Source organism: Carlito syrichta, unplaced genomic scaffold (genome assembly GCF_000164805.1).
Source record: "Carlito syrichta isolate Samal-C Ts95f unplaced genomic scaffold, Tarsius_syrichta-2.0.1 Scaffold315170, whole genome shotgun sequence".
Lineage (NCBI taxonomy): Eukaryota > Metazoa > Chordata > Mammalia > Primates > Tarsiidae > Carlito > Carlito syrichta.
Window position 1 is genome coordinate 70,717 of NW_007259266.1, and position 16,686 is coordinate 87,402.

The following is a 16,686-nucleotide window of genomic DNA, read 5'->3' on the forward strand; positions in this document are numbered from 1 at the left end:
ACAAAAGGAGAGTTTATAGCAATTAACACCTACATCAAAAAAGTTGAAAGACTTCAAATAAACAACCTAATGATGCACCTCGAGGAACTAGAAAACAAGAGCAAACAAAACTCAAAATTAGTACAAGGAAGGAAATAAGTATTTGAGTAGAATTAAACAAAATAGAGACTAGAAAAATACAAAAGATCAACAAAAGAAAATTTGATTTTTTGGAAGAGATAAATAAAATATTAGGTAGACTAAGAACAAAAAGAGAAAACAAATAAATAAAATCAGAAACAAAAAATGGTACATTACAACTGATGCCACAGATATACAAAGGATCATGACAGACTATTATGAACAATTACATGACAACAAGTTGGGAAACCTAGTGGAACTGGATAAAATCTTGGACATATACAACATACCAAGGTTAGACCAGGGAGAAACAGAAATCTTGAACAGAACAATAATGAGTAATGAGATTGAATCAGGAATAAAAAGTCTCCCAACAATGAAAATTCAAGGGCAGGATATCTCTATTTGCTGAATTCTATCAAACTTATAAAGAAAAACTAGCACCAATTCTTCTCAAAATATTTGAAACAATTGAAAAGGACAGAATTATTCCTAACTCATTCTATGAAGCCAAGATACCAAAACCAAGATACCCTGATACCAAGACCACACACACACACACAAAACCCCACAACAAAAGGGAAACTATAGGCCTATATCCCTAATAAACATAGACGTAAAAATCTTCAACAAAATGCTAGCAAACCAAATTCAACAGCAAATAAAAATGTTATATGCCACAATCAAGTAGGATTTATCTCACAGATGCAATGATGATTCAACATGCCCAAATCAATAAATGTGACACATCACATCAACAGAATGAACAAAATTCATGTGATTTTCTTAGTAGACACAGAAAAAATATTTGATAAAATTAAACATCGCTTTATGATAACAACTCTCAATAAATTAGGTAAAGAAGGAACATAATCCAACACAATAAAAGTCATATATGACAAACCCACAGCTAACATTATACCTAACAGGGAAAAGCTGACAGCTTTTCCTCTAAGAACCAGAATAAGACAAGGATGCCCACTTTCACCACTCTTATTCAAAATACTATTAACTAGAGAAATTAGGCAAGAGAAAGAAATAAAGATCATCCAAACTGCAAAAGGGGAAGTCAAACTCCTTTTTTTGCAGACTGTGTGTGATATTATATATAGAAAAACCTAAAGACTCCATAAAAAACTCTTAGCACTGATAAACCCATTCAGTAAAGCTGCAGAAGACAAAATTAACATGCAAAAATCAGTAACATTTCTATATTCAAATAACAAACTATCTAAAAAGTAAGTCAAGAAGGCAATTTCATTTATTTGCTATCACTGCAAAAAATATATAAATAAATAAATAAATATCTAGGAATAAATGTAACCAAAGAAGTGACAGATATCTGCAATGAAAATGACAAAATACTACTGAGAGAACTGGAAGTTGATACCAAAAACGGAAGAAAATCCTGTATATGGGAAGAATTATTATTGCTAAAAATGACAAATACTTCCCAAAGTGATCTGTAGATTCAATGTAATCTCTGTCAGAATACCTACAACGTCCACAGGAATAGAAAAATCAATTCTAGAATTTGTATGAAACCATAAAAGATACCAAATAGCTACAGCAATCCTGGGTAAAAAGAACAAAGCTGGAGGAATAACATTACCTAACTTCAAAATACAAAGCTGTAGTAATCAAAACAGCATGATACCAGTATAAAAATAGACACAAAGACCAATAGAATGGACTACAGAACCCAGAAATGAATCCATGTATTTACAGACAGTTGCTTTTTGACAAAGGTGACAAGAATATAGATTGGGAAAAGGACACCCTCTTCAATAAATGATGCTGGGAAAACTGGATTCATATGTAGAGGAATGAAACTAAACTCTATCTCTCTGTATATACAAATTAACTCAAAATAGATTAAAGACTCAATGTAAGACTCAAAACTATAACTACTAGAATAAAATATACAGGAAATGCTTCAGGACATTTGTCTGAGCCAAGATTTTATAGGTAAGACTTCAGACAATAAAAGCAAAAATAGGCAAGTTGGATTATAAAAGACTAAAAAGCTTCTGACAAGAAAGGAAACAACCAACAGAGTGAACAAACAACCTGTAGAATGGGAGAAAATATTTTAAAACTATTCATCTGAAGCCGGGCTCAGTGGCTCAGCCTGTAATCCCGCGCTTTGGGAGGCTGAGGTGAGTGGATTGCCTGAGTCCACGGGTTCGAGACCTGCCTGGGCAACTTGGCGAGACCTCATCTCTACAATAAATCAAAAAAATTAGCCGGGCATGGTAGCGCGCGCCTGTAGTTCCCGCTACTTGGAAGGCTGAGGCAGAAGGATCTCCGGAGCCCAGCAGGTAGAGGCTGCAATGACCGGGAGCGGCCACTGCACTCCAGTCTGGGTGACAGAGTGAGACTCCAACTCAAAAAAAAAAAAGACATACAGATGGCCAACAAATATATGCAAAAATGTTCAATAACACTAATCATCAGGGAAACATAAATCAAAATAACCACGAGACATCATCTCACCTTAGAATGGCTACCATCAAAAAGACAAAAAGTAAAAAATGTTGGCAAGGATGTAGAGAAAGGGGCCTCTTACACACCGTTCATGGGAATGGATTTGCTATAGACACTAAGAAGAACAGTATGGGGATTCCTCAAAAAACTAAAAATAGAACTATCATATAATCTAGCAATCCCATTACTGGGTATTTATCCAAAGGAGAGAAAACAAGTATATCAAAGAGGAATCTGCACCCTGAAGTTTATTTCAGCACTGTTTACAATAGTCAAGAATCTACCTAAGTGTTCATCAACAGATGAATGGATAAAGACAATGTAATACCTATCAGAATACCTATGACAACCTCCATAGAAATAGAAAAACCAATCCTAGAATTAGTATGAAACCAAAAAAGACACCAAATAGCTAAAGCAATCCTGGGCAAAAAGAACAAAGCTGAAGACATCAAAGTGATATAGATAAGAAATGGAGTAATATTCAGCCCTACAAAAGAATGAAATCCTGTCTGTCGCAGCAAAATGAATAAGCCTAGAGACCATTATATTAAGTGAAATAGGTTAAACCCAGAAATATAAATACTGCTTGTTCTTACTCATGTGGGAGCTAAAAAGGATAAGCTCATAGAAGCAGTGAGTAGAACTGTAGTTATTAGTGGTTGAAAAGGGCAGAGGGGAGGGGAGGATACAAAAAGATTGGATAATGGATACAAAATTACAACTACATAGGAGTAAGTGCACAATGAGTGTTTAATCAAAATACCTACATGAAAGTTAATGCAAGAAATTTTTAAAAATTTTAGGGTCAAGGGGTATATACCTATGTTTGCTACATAGGTATATTGTATCCTTGTGAGGTTTGAACTTAACAATTGAGCCCATCACCCAGGTGGTAGAATATGGTATTCAGTGGATAGTTTTTCAACCTTACCCCCCTCCCCTTTCTTCCTCCTTCCTTTAAGAGTGCCTTAGGGTCTGTTGTTCTCATTTCTGTGCCCATGCGTATTCAGTGTTTAGCTCCCACTTAATAGGGAGAACATGTGATATTCAGTTTTCTGTTTCTGTGATAATTCGCTTAGAATGATAGTCTCCATCTGCATCTAAGTGGCTGCAAAGGACATGATTTTGTTCTTTTTCATGGCTGCATAGTATTCCATGGTGTATATATAACACATTTTCTTTATCTAGTCTGCTGTTGTTGGGCACCTAGGTTAGTTCCATATTTTGCTACTGTGGTTAATGTTGTGATAAACATGTGAATCCAGATATCTTTTTGGCAAGTGATTTGTGCTCCTTTGGATATATACCCAGTAGTGGGACCACTGGGTCAAATGGTAACACTTTTAATTCTTTGAGAAATCTTCAATCTGCTTTCCACAGCAGTTGAACTGCTTACATTCCCACCAATAATGTAGGGGCATTTCGTTTTCTCTGCAACCTCGTTAACATATGTTGTTTTATGGCTTTCTAATAAAAGTCATTCTGACTGATGTGAGATGATATCTCATTGTGGTTTTAATTTGCATTTCTCTGATGATTAGCGATGTTGAACTTTTTTTTTTGAATTAGGGTCTCACTTCATCACCCAAACTGGTATGCAGTGGCACAATCATAGCTCACCACTTCCTAAACTCAAGGTCATCCTTCTGCCTGAGTCACCCAAGGTACTGGGACTACAGACACATGTCACCTCACCTGGCTGATTTTTTTACTTTTTATAGAGACAGGGTGTCACTATGTTGCCTAGGCTTACCTTGAATTCCTGAGCTCCAGTAATCCTCCCACCTGGCTCCCCAAGTGCCAGGATTACAGGCATGAATCACCACACTCAGCCTGATGTTGAACACTTTTTTATATGCTTGTTGGCTACTTGCATATCTTCCTTTGAGAAGTCTCTGTTTATGTCCTTTTCTCACTTTTTAATAGGGTTTTTAGGTTTTTCCTATTGATTCTTTTGAGTTCTTTGCAAATTCTGGATATTATTCTTTTGTCAGTTCATAGTTTGCAAATATTTTTCTCCCATTCTGTAGGTTGTCTGTTAACTTGGTTGCTGGTTTCTTTTGCTGTGCAGAAGCTCTTTAGTTTGATTAGGGCCTACTTGTTAGTTTTTGTTTTTGCTGCTTTTGCTTTTGAGGTCTTGGCCATGAATTCATTGCCAAGGCCAATGTCCAGAAGAGTGTTTCTTAGGCTTTCTTCTAGGATTTTTATAGTTTGAGGTCTTACGTTTAAGTCATTAATCCTTTTGTATATGGTGAGAGGAAGGAGTCCAGTTTCATTCTTCTGCACAAGGTCAGTCAGTTTTCCCAGCAGCATTTGTTAAATAGAGTGTCCTTTCCTCAGGGTTTGTTTTTGTTGGCTTTGTCAAAGAAGAGATGGTTGTAAGACAGCAGTTTTATTTCTGGGTTCTCAATTCTGTTCCATTGGTCTTTGTGCCTATTTTTTGTACTAGACAAAATTGACTTATTTCCTTATCTTCAAAAATGCTATTTTTAAATTAAATATTAAAAATCTATTGGAATTAAAAGCAAATATAAATTATATTCAATAACTGATGTCTTAAGCAAAATAATTAATAAAATGTAAACAAAGCTGAAAATATTCATTTAATACTTGAAATGTCATAAATCTTATTATACATTTTATAAAAATTAAACTATTTGTGATTTCAGCATTTAATATTCATATTTTGCTAATCTAAAGAATTAGTATCATACTTTATAAATTTTTGTATCTAGAGATATATATATATACACATATATGTATATATATATATACACAAACTAAAGTGATGTAAATTACTGAAGATAATATTGTGCAGTTTAGGGCTGTTAACAATAGGCCAAATAGTCCTGGACTTTAATTCTATAGCACATGATACGATTATTTGCTCCAGCTAATGTCCTCCTAATGTCAGAACAAGGCGACTGACATTATTTTGCATTTAACTGAAGGCAGCAACTTCAGAAGTCTCCCTTTACTACATTCAGTTTGGACACCTAATGCAAGTTATCTAGGTGATATTACTCTTCCTCATATTTGGAGATACTGTTTGTACAAGACTATGCCTGCTTTTTGACCAATATTTGCTCCACATGAGTATATGACAATGTTTTCTGGTGTAAGGTCTGGAATGGCAATTTGCAAAGCCCATCTCCACTTACAACTTTGCTTTTGGGGATCATGAATGTTCTGAAATCTTTTTCTTAAAATACTGACCTAATTATTAACTGGTCTATCTTAGACAGCTAAACTATGCTATTCAATTTGAAACAAAACTTCAAAATGCCCTGAAGATATTTCTCTTGTATTTTCTTGACTTAGAGTTGTAAAAGCTATGCAAAGTTACTACTTCTACCAAGAATCAACTAATGTTTTGTTTGTTCAGATAAAATATAAGCTAGAATAAAGAACATACATCAACGACCAGAAAGGCTTGGGTTCAGATCCCACTTCTGCCATCCCCATTTAAGTTATTTGGAGCAAATTACATAAACTTTCTGAGCCTCAGTTTCTTCATCTATAAATGAGATAATTCCTCGTTCATAATGCCATTGTGAAAGTTAAATGACATAATCACTGTAGAGAGCCTGGCATACAGTAAATTCTGAAAAAATAGTAACTATTAGCTTTAACTGGCAAATAATTATGAAAATTGGCTATGCTGAATTCATTTATCAGTCACTTAAATACGTATTGATCCTGCTATATGCCAGGCAACTGGGAAAAGTACTCAGGACTTTTTTGCTGAGTACTTTTTTTTCACTAGGAGCTTAATATTTTGTGGGGGTAGATGTTCATAATAGAGAGATAGAAGTGTCATGCAAGCACAAATAATGGAATATCTAACTTTGCCTCGGGAGCAAGGAAAGGATTCTTAAAGAAGGTAGGAATCAAGCTAGCAAGATGAGCAGGAATTTGCCAGGAAAGAACGAAAAGGGCATTTGGTGCAGAAGATTGCAAAGGCACAGAGTTAAGAAAGAGCTTTTCACATTCAAGAAAAGTGAGAAGTTGGAGAGGGGCAGAATAGCCATGTTAGGCCCCTTAGATGGCTAAACTGAACCAACAAGACCCAGCTGATAAGCTTGAAATTAGATCAGAGGTGCCATGCTAATCCTTCAACAGTGTGGCTCTAATTGAAGCCAAAGAAAATTTGTGTTCTCTGAGTGTGTCACTTTTGATGAGCTGACTTTAAAAAGGATTGATCAAACCCTTTGGTGCAATAATGTTTGTTTGTTAGTACACACCACTTTTCTGAAAACATACCAAAATTGGGGTCAGAAAGGAAACTGCTATTTTGGACCCAAGACTCGTGATTTCCAGCTCTTCATTCCCCTATAATTTCTGTGATGGATTGCCCTTTTCACCAGGAACACCCTTGTACAGATTCTAAAAATTGCTATAAGCAAAATGCATGGTTCTTAGTTAATAACAAAACAGTGCTCAATTCCAGAAGCTGGAAGGGAAGTTGACACAAAATTTCTCTGTAGAAAATATAGCCTGAAATCTTATAACATGATACGAAAATCTTCTAAAGTTTTGATTTGAAACCAATGAAGGTACACCATGGCTATAGCATCAGAAAGAATTAAACTATGAAGGAAGAAAAAGCCTTGCAGCTGTAGACAAACACCCTAGGTTGGGCAGAACCTGACAAGGCAAACAATTCCATTGTCAAAGACACCTCCAGATGCTTGCAACAGATCTCCAAGGGAAAATAACTGCTTTACTGCTCATCTGGGAGAAATTGTCCAAGTATAGCAGTTATTTCCAACACAATCTCATTGATGTGAAGTAAAGCAGAGTACTGACGGTTGTATAGTTGGGAATCCATCCATAGGCTCTGAGCACAAGTCTTCCAATGCCACAGAAATTAAATTCATACCGGAATGAGCTAACACCACTGATACCTCTTCATAAACCACGGATTCACCTACTACATGGTTTGAATAATGACTGAATTCCAAGGGAAGAAGTTTTTATTTACATTCAGTAAATATTACAATATTCTTCTCTAACTGTAATCTCTCATTATCTTCCAAGATTTCACACTATTTAGATGAATTCTATGGAAAGTATACACTAGACAATAGCTCTTTATTCATTTTTTTTTAAAATAAAAGGAAACCATTTGTTTTAATCCACTCACCATTCCGTGATTCAGCCACCCTGGGATAAAATTATCAAGCAATTTCGGGTATATCATCTCTCTGTCATAGGCATAAATGATCCAGAACACCGCTACAACAAACTGGAAGAAAAAAAAGAGATCTTTTATTTCAAGTTCGTCAACTATCCACAGCATACAATTTGTTGGTTATCTATTGTTAAAAGAATCCAACAGAATTTGGGATCTGTGATAAAAGACAGATCAGTAAACCTGCTGGTGATTGGAAAGATAGTTCTAGCTTCATTCCACTAGGGGTAGCAGTTAAGGTGACTCTTCTCTCTTTGAACTTCCAATTGTATTCTCTCAGGAAAGGCATCTGTTTCTGAGGGAGAAAGAAGAGGCCTGTCTTCAAGAACTGCTCCATCTCATGGCTAATTGTGCTGGTTTGATTCCTCTCAAGAGAGTTTAAAAGTTCACTGGTGGTTTTTTCAGATCCCATTCCCTGCTGTACAGAGTTAGTACACATTCAAGAAACTATAGAGTGTGTCCCTTTTCCTTGAACCCATCATGTGGTTTAAGTTAATCTTCACATTCTCAAGTTTCTATTTCACCACTAACAGCATTAAAACCACTGCTATAAAATGTCCAAAAGTCACATTTCTAGCAAATGTATTAATTTATACAGCCCAAGCAAGGGCTTTAGCTGCACAGAGAAGCAGCGTACATGGAGGGTAGAGGAAGATTCCTGATTCTCTTGGAATAACTTAGAAGTTCATCTGGTTAGCAGAAGTTTGTTTTGGCCCATCAATTACATAATCATCAAATGAGAGTAGAGTACTCAATTTATTATTTTGCCATTCTTCCAACTAATAGTGAGAAAAGAAGCTCAGATAAAATACAGAAATGAATGACCCAAGGTCTTAACCTTCAACACAGACTTTAAAAGAAAAAAAGTATGCTTTTATAAATGTCAATAAAACATAGCAAAAAAGGGGGAGCCATCCCAGAGCAGGGATGCAAAATCTTTGTAGAGTGATGTCTCAAAATTTAAAAATGCTAGAGTGAAAAAAAATACAGCATGAATATTAAACAGAAACAATTTCTATTTCATTTTCATTTTTTATAATTGTAAATAATCCATGCTCCCACATTTTCTTAATAAAAACAATAAATATTTTAATAACATACTTTATAACATCTGGTTACACTTGGTAGTTCAAGGCTAGTAATAAGAAGTGTTCCAACTTTGTTAGTTATGACATGGGTAATCTTGGTCAGGAAAACAAATTCATCCTTAAAAATCTAAGATGTTACAAGCTTTAATTGTTTTATAAAACAAAATGAATGACAATTATGATAGGCAACTATAGATTAGACACATAGTTTCAATACCAAAGTGGGATACCCAGTTGTTTATCTAGGTTTTGAGTCAATGATTTCCACTATCAGTTTATAAACGCACAAGATAGAAAAAGAAAAAAACTATTATTAGCTTAAGGCTAACTATCATGACTTTCTAATTATAACAAAATAATTTTTGAATTATCTGCAGTTTTGGATTTTTCATTTCACTTCAGACTTTAAATGTATGGCATATTGATGATAACTGCATTTCTAAGGTACATATTTGATAGTTACTTTAATCTGTATTATATTAAGTCTCAATATTATCTTAAAGCGGGTTGGAACACAGATTATTGCATTTTTTTCTTTCAACAAACAGAAATCAAGGTTTTCTTTTCAATTTGATAACATTTGCTTGCATATAAGGCTTCACATACCATAAATGGAACCTCGCTGTAACTTTATTAATTTTGAGCCCATTGTGTAATAATGCAAATAGAGTCTACAATGTATGTAGTTCAGTCCTATTTCATGAAGAAATAGTTTGCTAAGAAAATTACAAAGTTATTTTTGTTTTCAGATATTAGGCATACAACACTTCATAGTAAAAAGCATGCTAATTGTTTTTTCCTTAAATGACCTTCAACATGGCAGTTGTGGTAGGTTGGTGGATGGAAAGTCCAGATTGCCAGAGGTTAGGGTGGTAGCAGGAGGGTAGGAAGAGGCAGTGGAAGAAGGTGCCTGTGTCATGCCACTGGGCAGTGAGGGAAGGAGGAGAGGACTGCTGCATGAGACCTTGAACAGGGAGAAGGAGAGTGTGTAGAATTTTACTGTCAGCTCAAGGCAAAATTTTGAGTGGCTAGAAGTTAAAGTGGAGACAGAAAGACAGGGGATGACTGAAAAGCAAAGCCCAGGAGAAGAAGGAGATCAGGATATAAGCACAGATAAAGCACTCTTCCCTTTTTAAAAGTGGGATGCAAGCACTTTCGCTGACAATTGGACTGAGCACAAAGAATGGATTTGGGGCATCACTGTGGATAAAATGCTGGGAAGTCCATAAGATATTTAAAAGGAAGACTATCACAAATCAGGAGGGCACAATTGAGGTCTAATAACATGATTCTTTAGTAGAACCAACCAGGATGTTTTTGGGCTGTCTTGAGATCTGTGAAAAGGAGGATTTAGAAAAAGAGGATTTAGGAAAAGAGAATCCTGGGGCGGAGTGCGGGGGAGACAAGAGGTTCTTACCACTGTGGATTGGGACAGACAGAAGGTTTGAAATGAGGGATGCTATAAGATCAGGAAGAACGTCCCTAAGTGACTGGCCAGTGTTTCTATGCTGGTACCTGGGAAGTTGCCTGTGAATTACATGAGATAACACATATAAAGCTACTAGTGACATATAGTGGAATTAAAGATAGCCCTTCTTGTTTTTACTTTTTTTTGGTGCATGGATTTGACAACTCTAAGTGACGCCGGTTCAGTTAGACCTGATTATAGGCCTCACTGCCAGGGGTGCACTGCCAAGCATCATGGTAGTACTGCCCTTTGACCTTGGCCTCTTGCTGTCCAACCTTGCTATTCAAAGTGTGTCCCATGGATCAGCAGCACTCATGTCACTTGAGAGCCTGTCAGGTATGCAGAACCCCAAGTCTCACCCTGATATGCTCTGATCATGAATTTTGGTAAGATCCTAAGGTCAATTATATGCACATACAAGTGCGAAATGTTCTGCTTTGGGAGATCCTACTCCAGTCACCTTGAGCCTACTCTCTTCCTATGAACTGAGGAGATCCTGTGGCCAAGTGGCTTGTCTATCCAGAGCCCACACTCCTTCCCTTTTAGACCACACCTGGGGTAACTGTGAGGCTGGAATTCCCTACCCACATAGACACCAGTATATCCCTCAGGGTATGTGTGGGCCTCCTCCCTTGTATAACCCCGAGGGTGGACTGTGCAATAAGTAAGTGCGTGCTTGCCTTGACCTGAGAGGTGGTTAAGGCATATCTGTTTCTGAGTGTGAGAAAATTTTACCTTTGGTCTGGGAGTCCACACACAGGCATGAAGCCACTTCATTCCTGGATGGAGCCACTGGTGCAAATCTCTTCACCTTTGCCGTGTAACATAATCTAATCACAGCGTGAAATCCCATCATATTCATAGGCCTCTTCTCTCTCACTCAAGGGGAGGGGATTATACAGCCTAGTACAGCAGGGGAAGTAATCTTGGGGCCAAATTAGAATTCTGCTTACCACAGTCTCTACTCTGTTCTTCCTTTCCAAAATTATTTTGACTATCTCAAGTCCTTTGGATTTCCATTAAAATTTAGAATCCCAAATTTAACACCTTTGTTAATTTCTATAAATATCCTGTTAGAATTCTCACTGTAACTGACATCTTAACAATATTGAATCTTTCAACCCGTGAACAAAATATACATCTCCATTTATTTGGGTCTGCTTTAACTTCTCTCAGCAATGTTTGAGGTTTTCAGTGCACAAATACTGTACATATCTTGTTGAACAACCTGTCTCTAAGTATTTCATGTTTTGGGATGCTATTGTAGATGGCATTTTTTTTTTTTACATTTTTTGTTGGTAATTTATAAAAAATACCACTGACTTTTAAATATTGACATTATATTTTATACTTTTCTAAATTTATGTAGCAGTTCTAGTGGCTATTTTGGAAATAATTTTGGACTTTTATACATACACAGCCTGCAAACGAAGACAGTTTTCTCCATCCTCTATAATTTTTTAGACTTAAAAAAAAAATTGCATTACCTAGGATCTTTAGCAATATGTCGAATAGAAGTGATTAAGAGTTCTCGTTTTCTTCACTATCTTGGAGAAAGTGTTTAATCTTTCAACATTTAAGTTTGATAAGAGCTGCAGGTTTTTCTTAAATAGCTTTTATAAGGTTGAAAAAAATCTCTTCTATTCTTATTTGGGAGGATATATATATATTCATAAATATATATATCTTATATTTATTCTATATAAGATATATATATCTTAAGGTGATCATATAATTTTCTCCCTATACAGATAATCATATAGTTTTCCCTTTTTATCCTGTTAAAATGGTGAGTTATATCCATTGATTCTGAATTTCAAATGAAGCTTTCACTCCTGGTCATCATGTATTTTATATATATTGATATAGATTCAATTTTCTGATAATTGTAAAGGATTTTCTTATCTCTATTCATGAAGTATACTGATCTGGAATTTTCTTTTCTCATAATGTCTTAATCTACTTTTGGTAATAGGATAATGCTGGCCTAAAAAAATGAGTTAAGAAGTGTTTCTCCTTCTATTTTCTGAAGGATTTTGTGAAAGATTGGTACAATTTATTCCTTACCCAACCAATACACTTCTACAGTAAAACCATCCATATTTCAACTTTTTCTTGTGGATAGTTTTAATTGTGAATTCATTTTCTTTAATAAATAAAGGGCTATTCATGCTTTCAGCTTTTCTGTGAGTTGATTTTGGTCATTATCACCTTTTGTGGAATCTCTCCATTTCTCCTAAGTTTTTGAACATATAAAATTTTTCTTAATATTCCACTACGAAAATTGGAAAATGTTATAAATCAGTTATTTTTCCTCTGGAGAGCTGTTAAACATTTACTAGCATACCACCGTTGAAAGTTTTCTGTTCCCTATGAATAATCATTCATAACATCCCTAACACATAGAAAGCACTGTGTTGTCACTCCTTAGTAGTGAAACTTTGGTTGGTACTTTGATCTCTACCTTATAGTGAAGGGATTATATGGGTTATTAAAAGTGAAGAGACTTTCAAGAAAGTGTTAGTTACCTTTCTAAGTGTAACACTAGAAGGTCAGGAGGCACAGCTAACTGAGTAATCAGTCTTCTAAATAATTCTTTAGATATAAACACAGCACAGATGGTAGCTACTTGGCTTCCTGTGCTGATATCCTCTTGATAGTATGGTCATCAGCAAACCCAAAATAAATTTGAACTCTACTACCAGGGCACGGATATGAAACAAAAATAGTTCCTCTTGGACAGGCTAAGCGATATGAAACATTGCACTGTTGTAAAGGAGCTCTTCTCTGGCCAGGACCAGTGAGCAGCTATTCCTTACCCTGCACCTGCTGCTTCTCAGCTGCCAGGACCAGAATACTGTACTTGAACTCAGAGTGGAAGGAGCACAGGCACTTTCCAGTCCTTTATGCTTTAAGACAAAATATTTGAGCGACAGCTAGTCATTAATACCCCACTGGATCCTCTGGAACTATTAGAAATTAATGTTAAAAGAAAACTGGATTCATGGTTTGTCTCTTTTTGAAAGGAGTCTCTTATATGGAGTCAGACAGAAGCTGAAACTTCAGTTTTAATCCACTTCTAAGAAAACGCTTTGCTGATTACTGGGAAATTCTCTGGAATTTAGTAAAAACCAATTATAATGCAAAGAATGTTACAGAGAAATTTGCCGTGAAGAAGGCTAAAGAGGAGACTTATTTATCTACAGACTGGTCTATAAAAGCCATGTAGCATGATCTCAAACATTGAGGGAGGGAAAGAAGGAGGGAGGAGGGGAGGAATTAATTGATTGCACCTTGAAAGTCTTCAGCTTCAACAGGATATCATCCCATGATGATGCTTCCCTTTTGTTTTTGTTTGTTTTCCATGCCCTTTAAAACTTATATTACTCAGACTTTACCAAATACATATAGGAAACATTTAAAATTCTGTTTTGGGCTCTATTGCTTTGCTTCCAGCTTTCTTTTCCATGACTTGCCTTCCCATCAGTTCTTTCTATGTTAGTACTGTTGCTAACAGATCATCTTTGGAAATGCTTCCAATGGTGATTTCTCTTTCCAAACACAGGAAGCACAGGCATGAGAAGTTGTATGTCTGGATGCTCTTTGCCTCTGACGACCCTCGCACACAGAGTGCATGACTCTTGGAAGACATGGCTTGTCTTCCCACTTTCTAGATCTCCAAGATCTCTAAGTCCTCTCCTTCTGGCTTATTTGCCTCAGTCACATTCTCAAATTCAGAAGTGCATAGCAAAGTATAGGGCCTCTAAAATGGCACAGTATATTTTGTTACAGAGTACAACTAGTTTCTAGTACTCATTCCTAAAAGTGTGACATGGAATTCCTCTCCTTGGAACTAAGACTCTATGAGTAATATTATATTTTTTATGCTATGCATTCTACCCAAATTACCTTAAAATCAGAAGATCCATACAGGGAGTTTGCAAAGCACATGTTGATGTTATGCCTTTTTTCATGGCTTGCAACTATCATCTTTTTGGTATATTCAGAATTTATCCATATTTATCTACATTTCAGTCCTGAATTATCTCTACTGACTAAGTGACGTGAAAATAAAAACCCAACTCCCACAAGTACCCATATGATTTAGTTCTCACCTTTCTCTCCAGCCTCAACTCATGCTGTGTTCTCTCTTGCTCCCTTAAGTCCAACTGAAAATTTGTTTGCTTTTAAAAATTATTAAGTTCTTTCCTGATTCAGGGCCATAGCATCTTCTGTTGCCTGAGTCAGGGATCCCCCATTTTCATGTGGCTGGATTCTCTGTCCCTTCAGGTATGACTTAAAGAGCACCTGTGCGTGGAAGCTGCCACTAGCCATGTCACTGCTCTGTTACTGTGTGTCACAGGCCCTGACAGAGCATAGGTTCTTGCTGTTGCTGCTTCTGCTCAATTGTTCATTGTCTGGCTCCTCTATGAGAAAGTGCAGTATCAGAGAACAGGAATTTGTCATGTTTCTTGCTGGTTTCCCACTGCCTGGTATGTAGCATGTGTGTGATAAAAATTGCTGAATAACTGAATAAAGTATATTGCTATTCCTTGTACATGCCAGGCTCCATATCTCTCACAGGAGCAAGTACCTTTTTACTCTTTCAGTTTTCTTTCTATTAATCCCAAACTTCTCTTTCATGTTCTTTGTGTTTTTTTGTCCTTCTATGTGTAAGGAAGATCACCCCTTCTTTCCAGGCTATTCTTATAACCCATCCTTCCTCAGATCTTCCATCAGATAGCTCCTCCCTCAACTGTTAAGCCTTTTATCATCCTATGCACATCAAGACTAAGATGGAAGACTAAAAGCTTTCTTTCCTGAAGTCAACCAACAACAAAGAGAATGAGAGACAGAAATGAAACTGCTGAAAGCAGGAAATACTCATAATCTAAACATCACTCTTTAAAATGGCTGTCAAGTGTTAGGAAAATTGAATGAGGAGAGGTGGAGACTCTGATGGAAGAAACAAGATCCTGCAGCTCTCTGGTTCAGTGAGCAGAACAGAGAGCTCTCTGCAGGTGGCACATCCTGAGGGACATTAAATGACCCTTACCGGGAACACGAGGTCTCAATGCATGCGAGCACTGGGAAAATGCTCTGATCCCTGTTTGGCTTCATGTGTCAGAGGTGATGATGCTAAAAGTGGAAACAGGCCAGTGTGTCATCTCTGCAAGAGCAGGATGTGGGTATGTTAAAGTCAACAAGAAAGATCAGCGGTGACAAGCCTGAACACAGTTCCTGCTCACCTGATGGAGACCAAGCTTCATGTCACCATCCAAAGAGTTGTGATAAAAATGAGTCAAGGAGAAAGAAATGAGTTGAGCCCAGACACAGGCCATTTTCCAGGGTAGAGCAGTGGTGGAAAACAGATGGAAATTCAAGCTGCCCTAGCTCAGTTCTCTAGCCTGTCTCCAGTTCTATCCTTTTCCAAGTAGCTGGCTCAGGGAGAACAAACTAATTTAAGCATGAGTAATCACAAGAAAAGAAACAGTATAGAATGTAGTCATAGATACCACACAAAAATAAATAAATAAATAGGAATATGACAAAAAGGTAGCATATCTATACAAACCAGAAAAAGTTTGCCATAATAGTGTAATTTATGATTCAATAATTCTCTGTCCTGGAAAAGAGGTCAAAGAAAAAACCGGAGACTTAAGACAGAGCAAGAGAAAACGGCAAAAATGAATGAAAAGATCTCATGAAATAAATAAAATATTTTTACAAATCCTGAAAGTCACATTAGAAGCAGTAAAAGGGAAAACTGCCTTTGGTGAAGACAGTTGGGGTTTAGCTTTCTGCAAAACAGTGAACTAGATACACTGAAAAACCTTCCTGCTGTGAAACACTAGGTGCTAAATAAATTACAACAAATATACTTTTAAATGTATTACTGAACACACAAGAAAGGAAGGTAAATCACTTGGAGTAAAAAAAGAAAAAGAACAGGGAAAAAACCAGAACGGTAGCAAATACAGAAACTGGAACTGCCCGGAGGCAAGCACCAGTATCAGAATCAGAGTGGTCCATGGATTGTGGCCAAAGAGGTGGATGACAAGGCCTTGGGCCCATGCAAGGTGGTGGAGGGATATTGAACTGGAGAAACCTGGCCCACAGAGGGGCTATACTTTCAGTGAAAGGGTAAACTAGAGAAAGTATTCTTTGCACTCTTCATCTGGTTGAATAAATTGCCTTCTATTTCTAGTTGCTCAAATTTTTTTCATCAAAAAGTTTAATTTCAGTGAAGTTTTTTCTGCATTGAGATAATCACATTTCCTTCCTGTATCTTTGTATTAGTGAAAGCTAAGTTATGGTAAGTAAGC

The 16,686-nt window shown here is 36.5% G+C and overlaps 1 protein-coding gene across 2 annotated transcripts in view; it reads right to left on the minus strand.

Moving 5' to 3' along the window:
• Positions 1–16,686, minus strand: part of AIG1 (androgen induced 1) — a 105,824-nt gene that overhangs the window by 9,752 nt on the left and 79,386 nt on the right. For both annotated transcript variants that reach the window (XM_008072435.1, XM_021706131.1), the window contains exon 3: positions 7,757–7,858. In XM_008072435.1, coding sequence (XP_008070626.1) covers positions 7,757–7,858 — 102 coding nt within the window. The remainder of the gene's footprint in view (positions 1–7,756; positions 7,859–16,686) is intronic.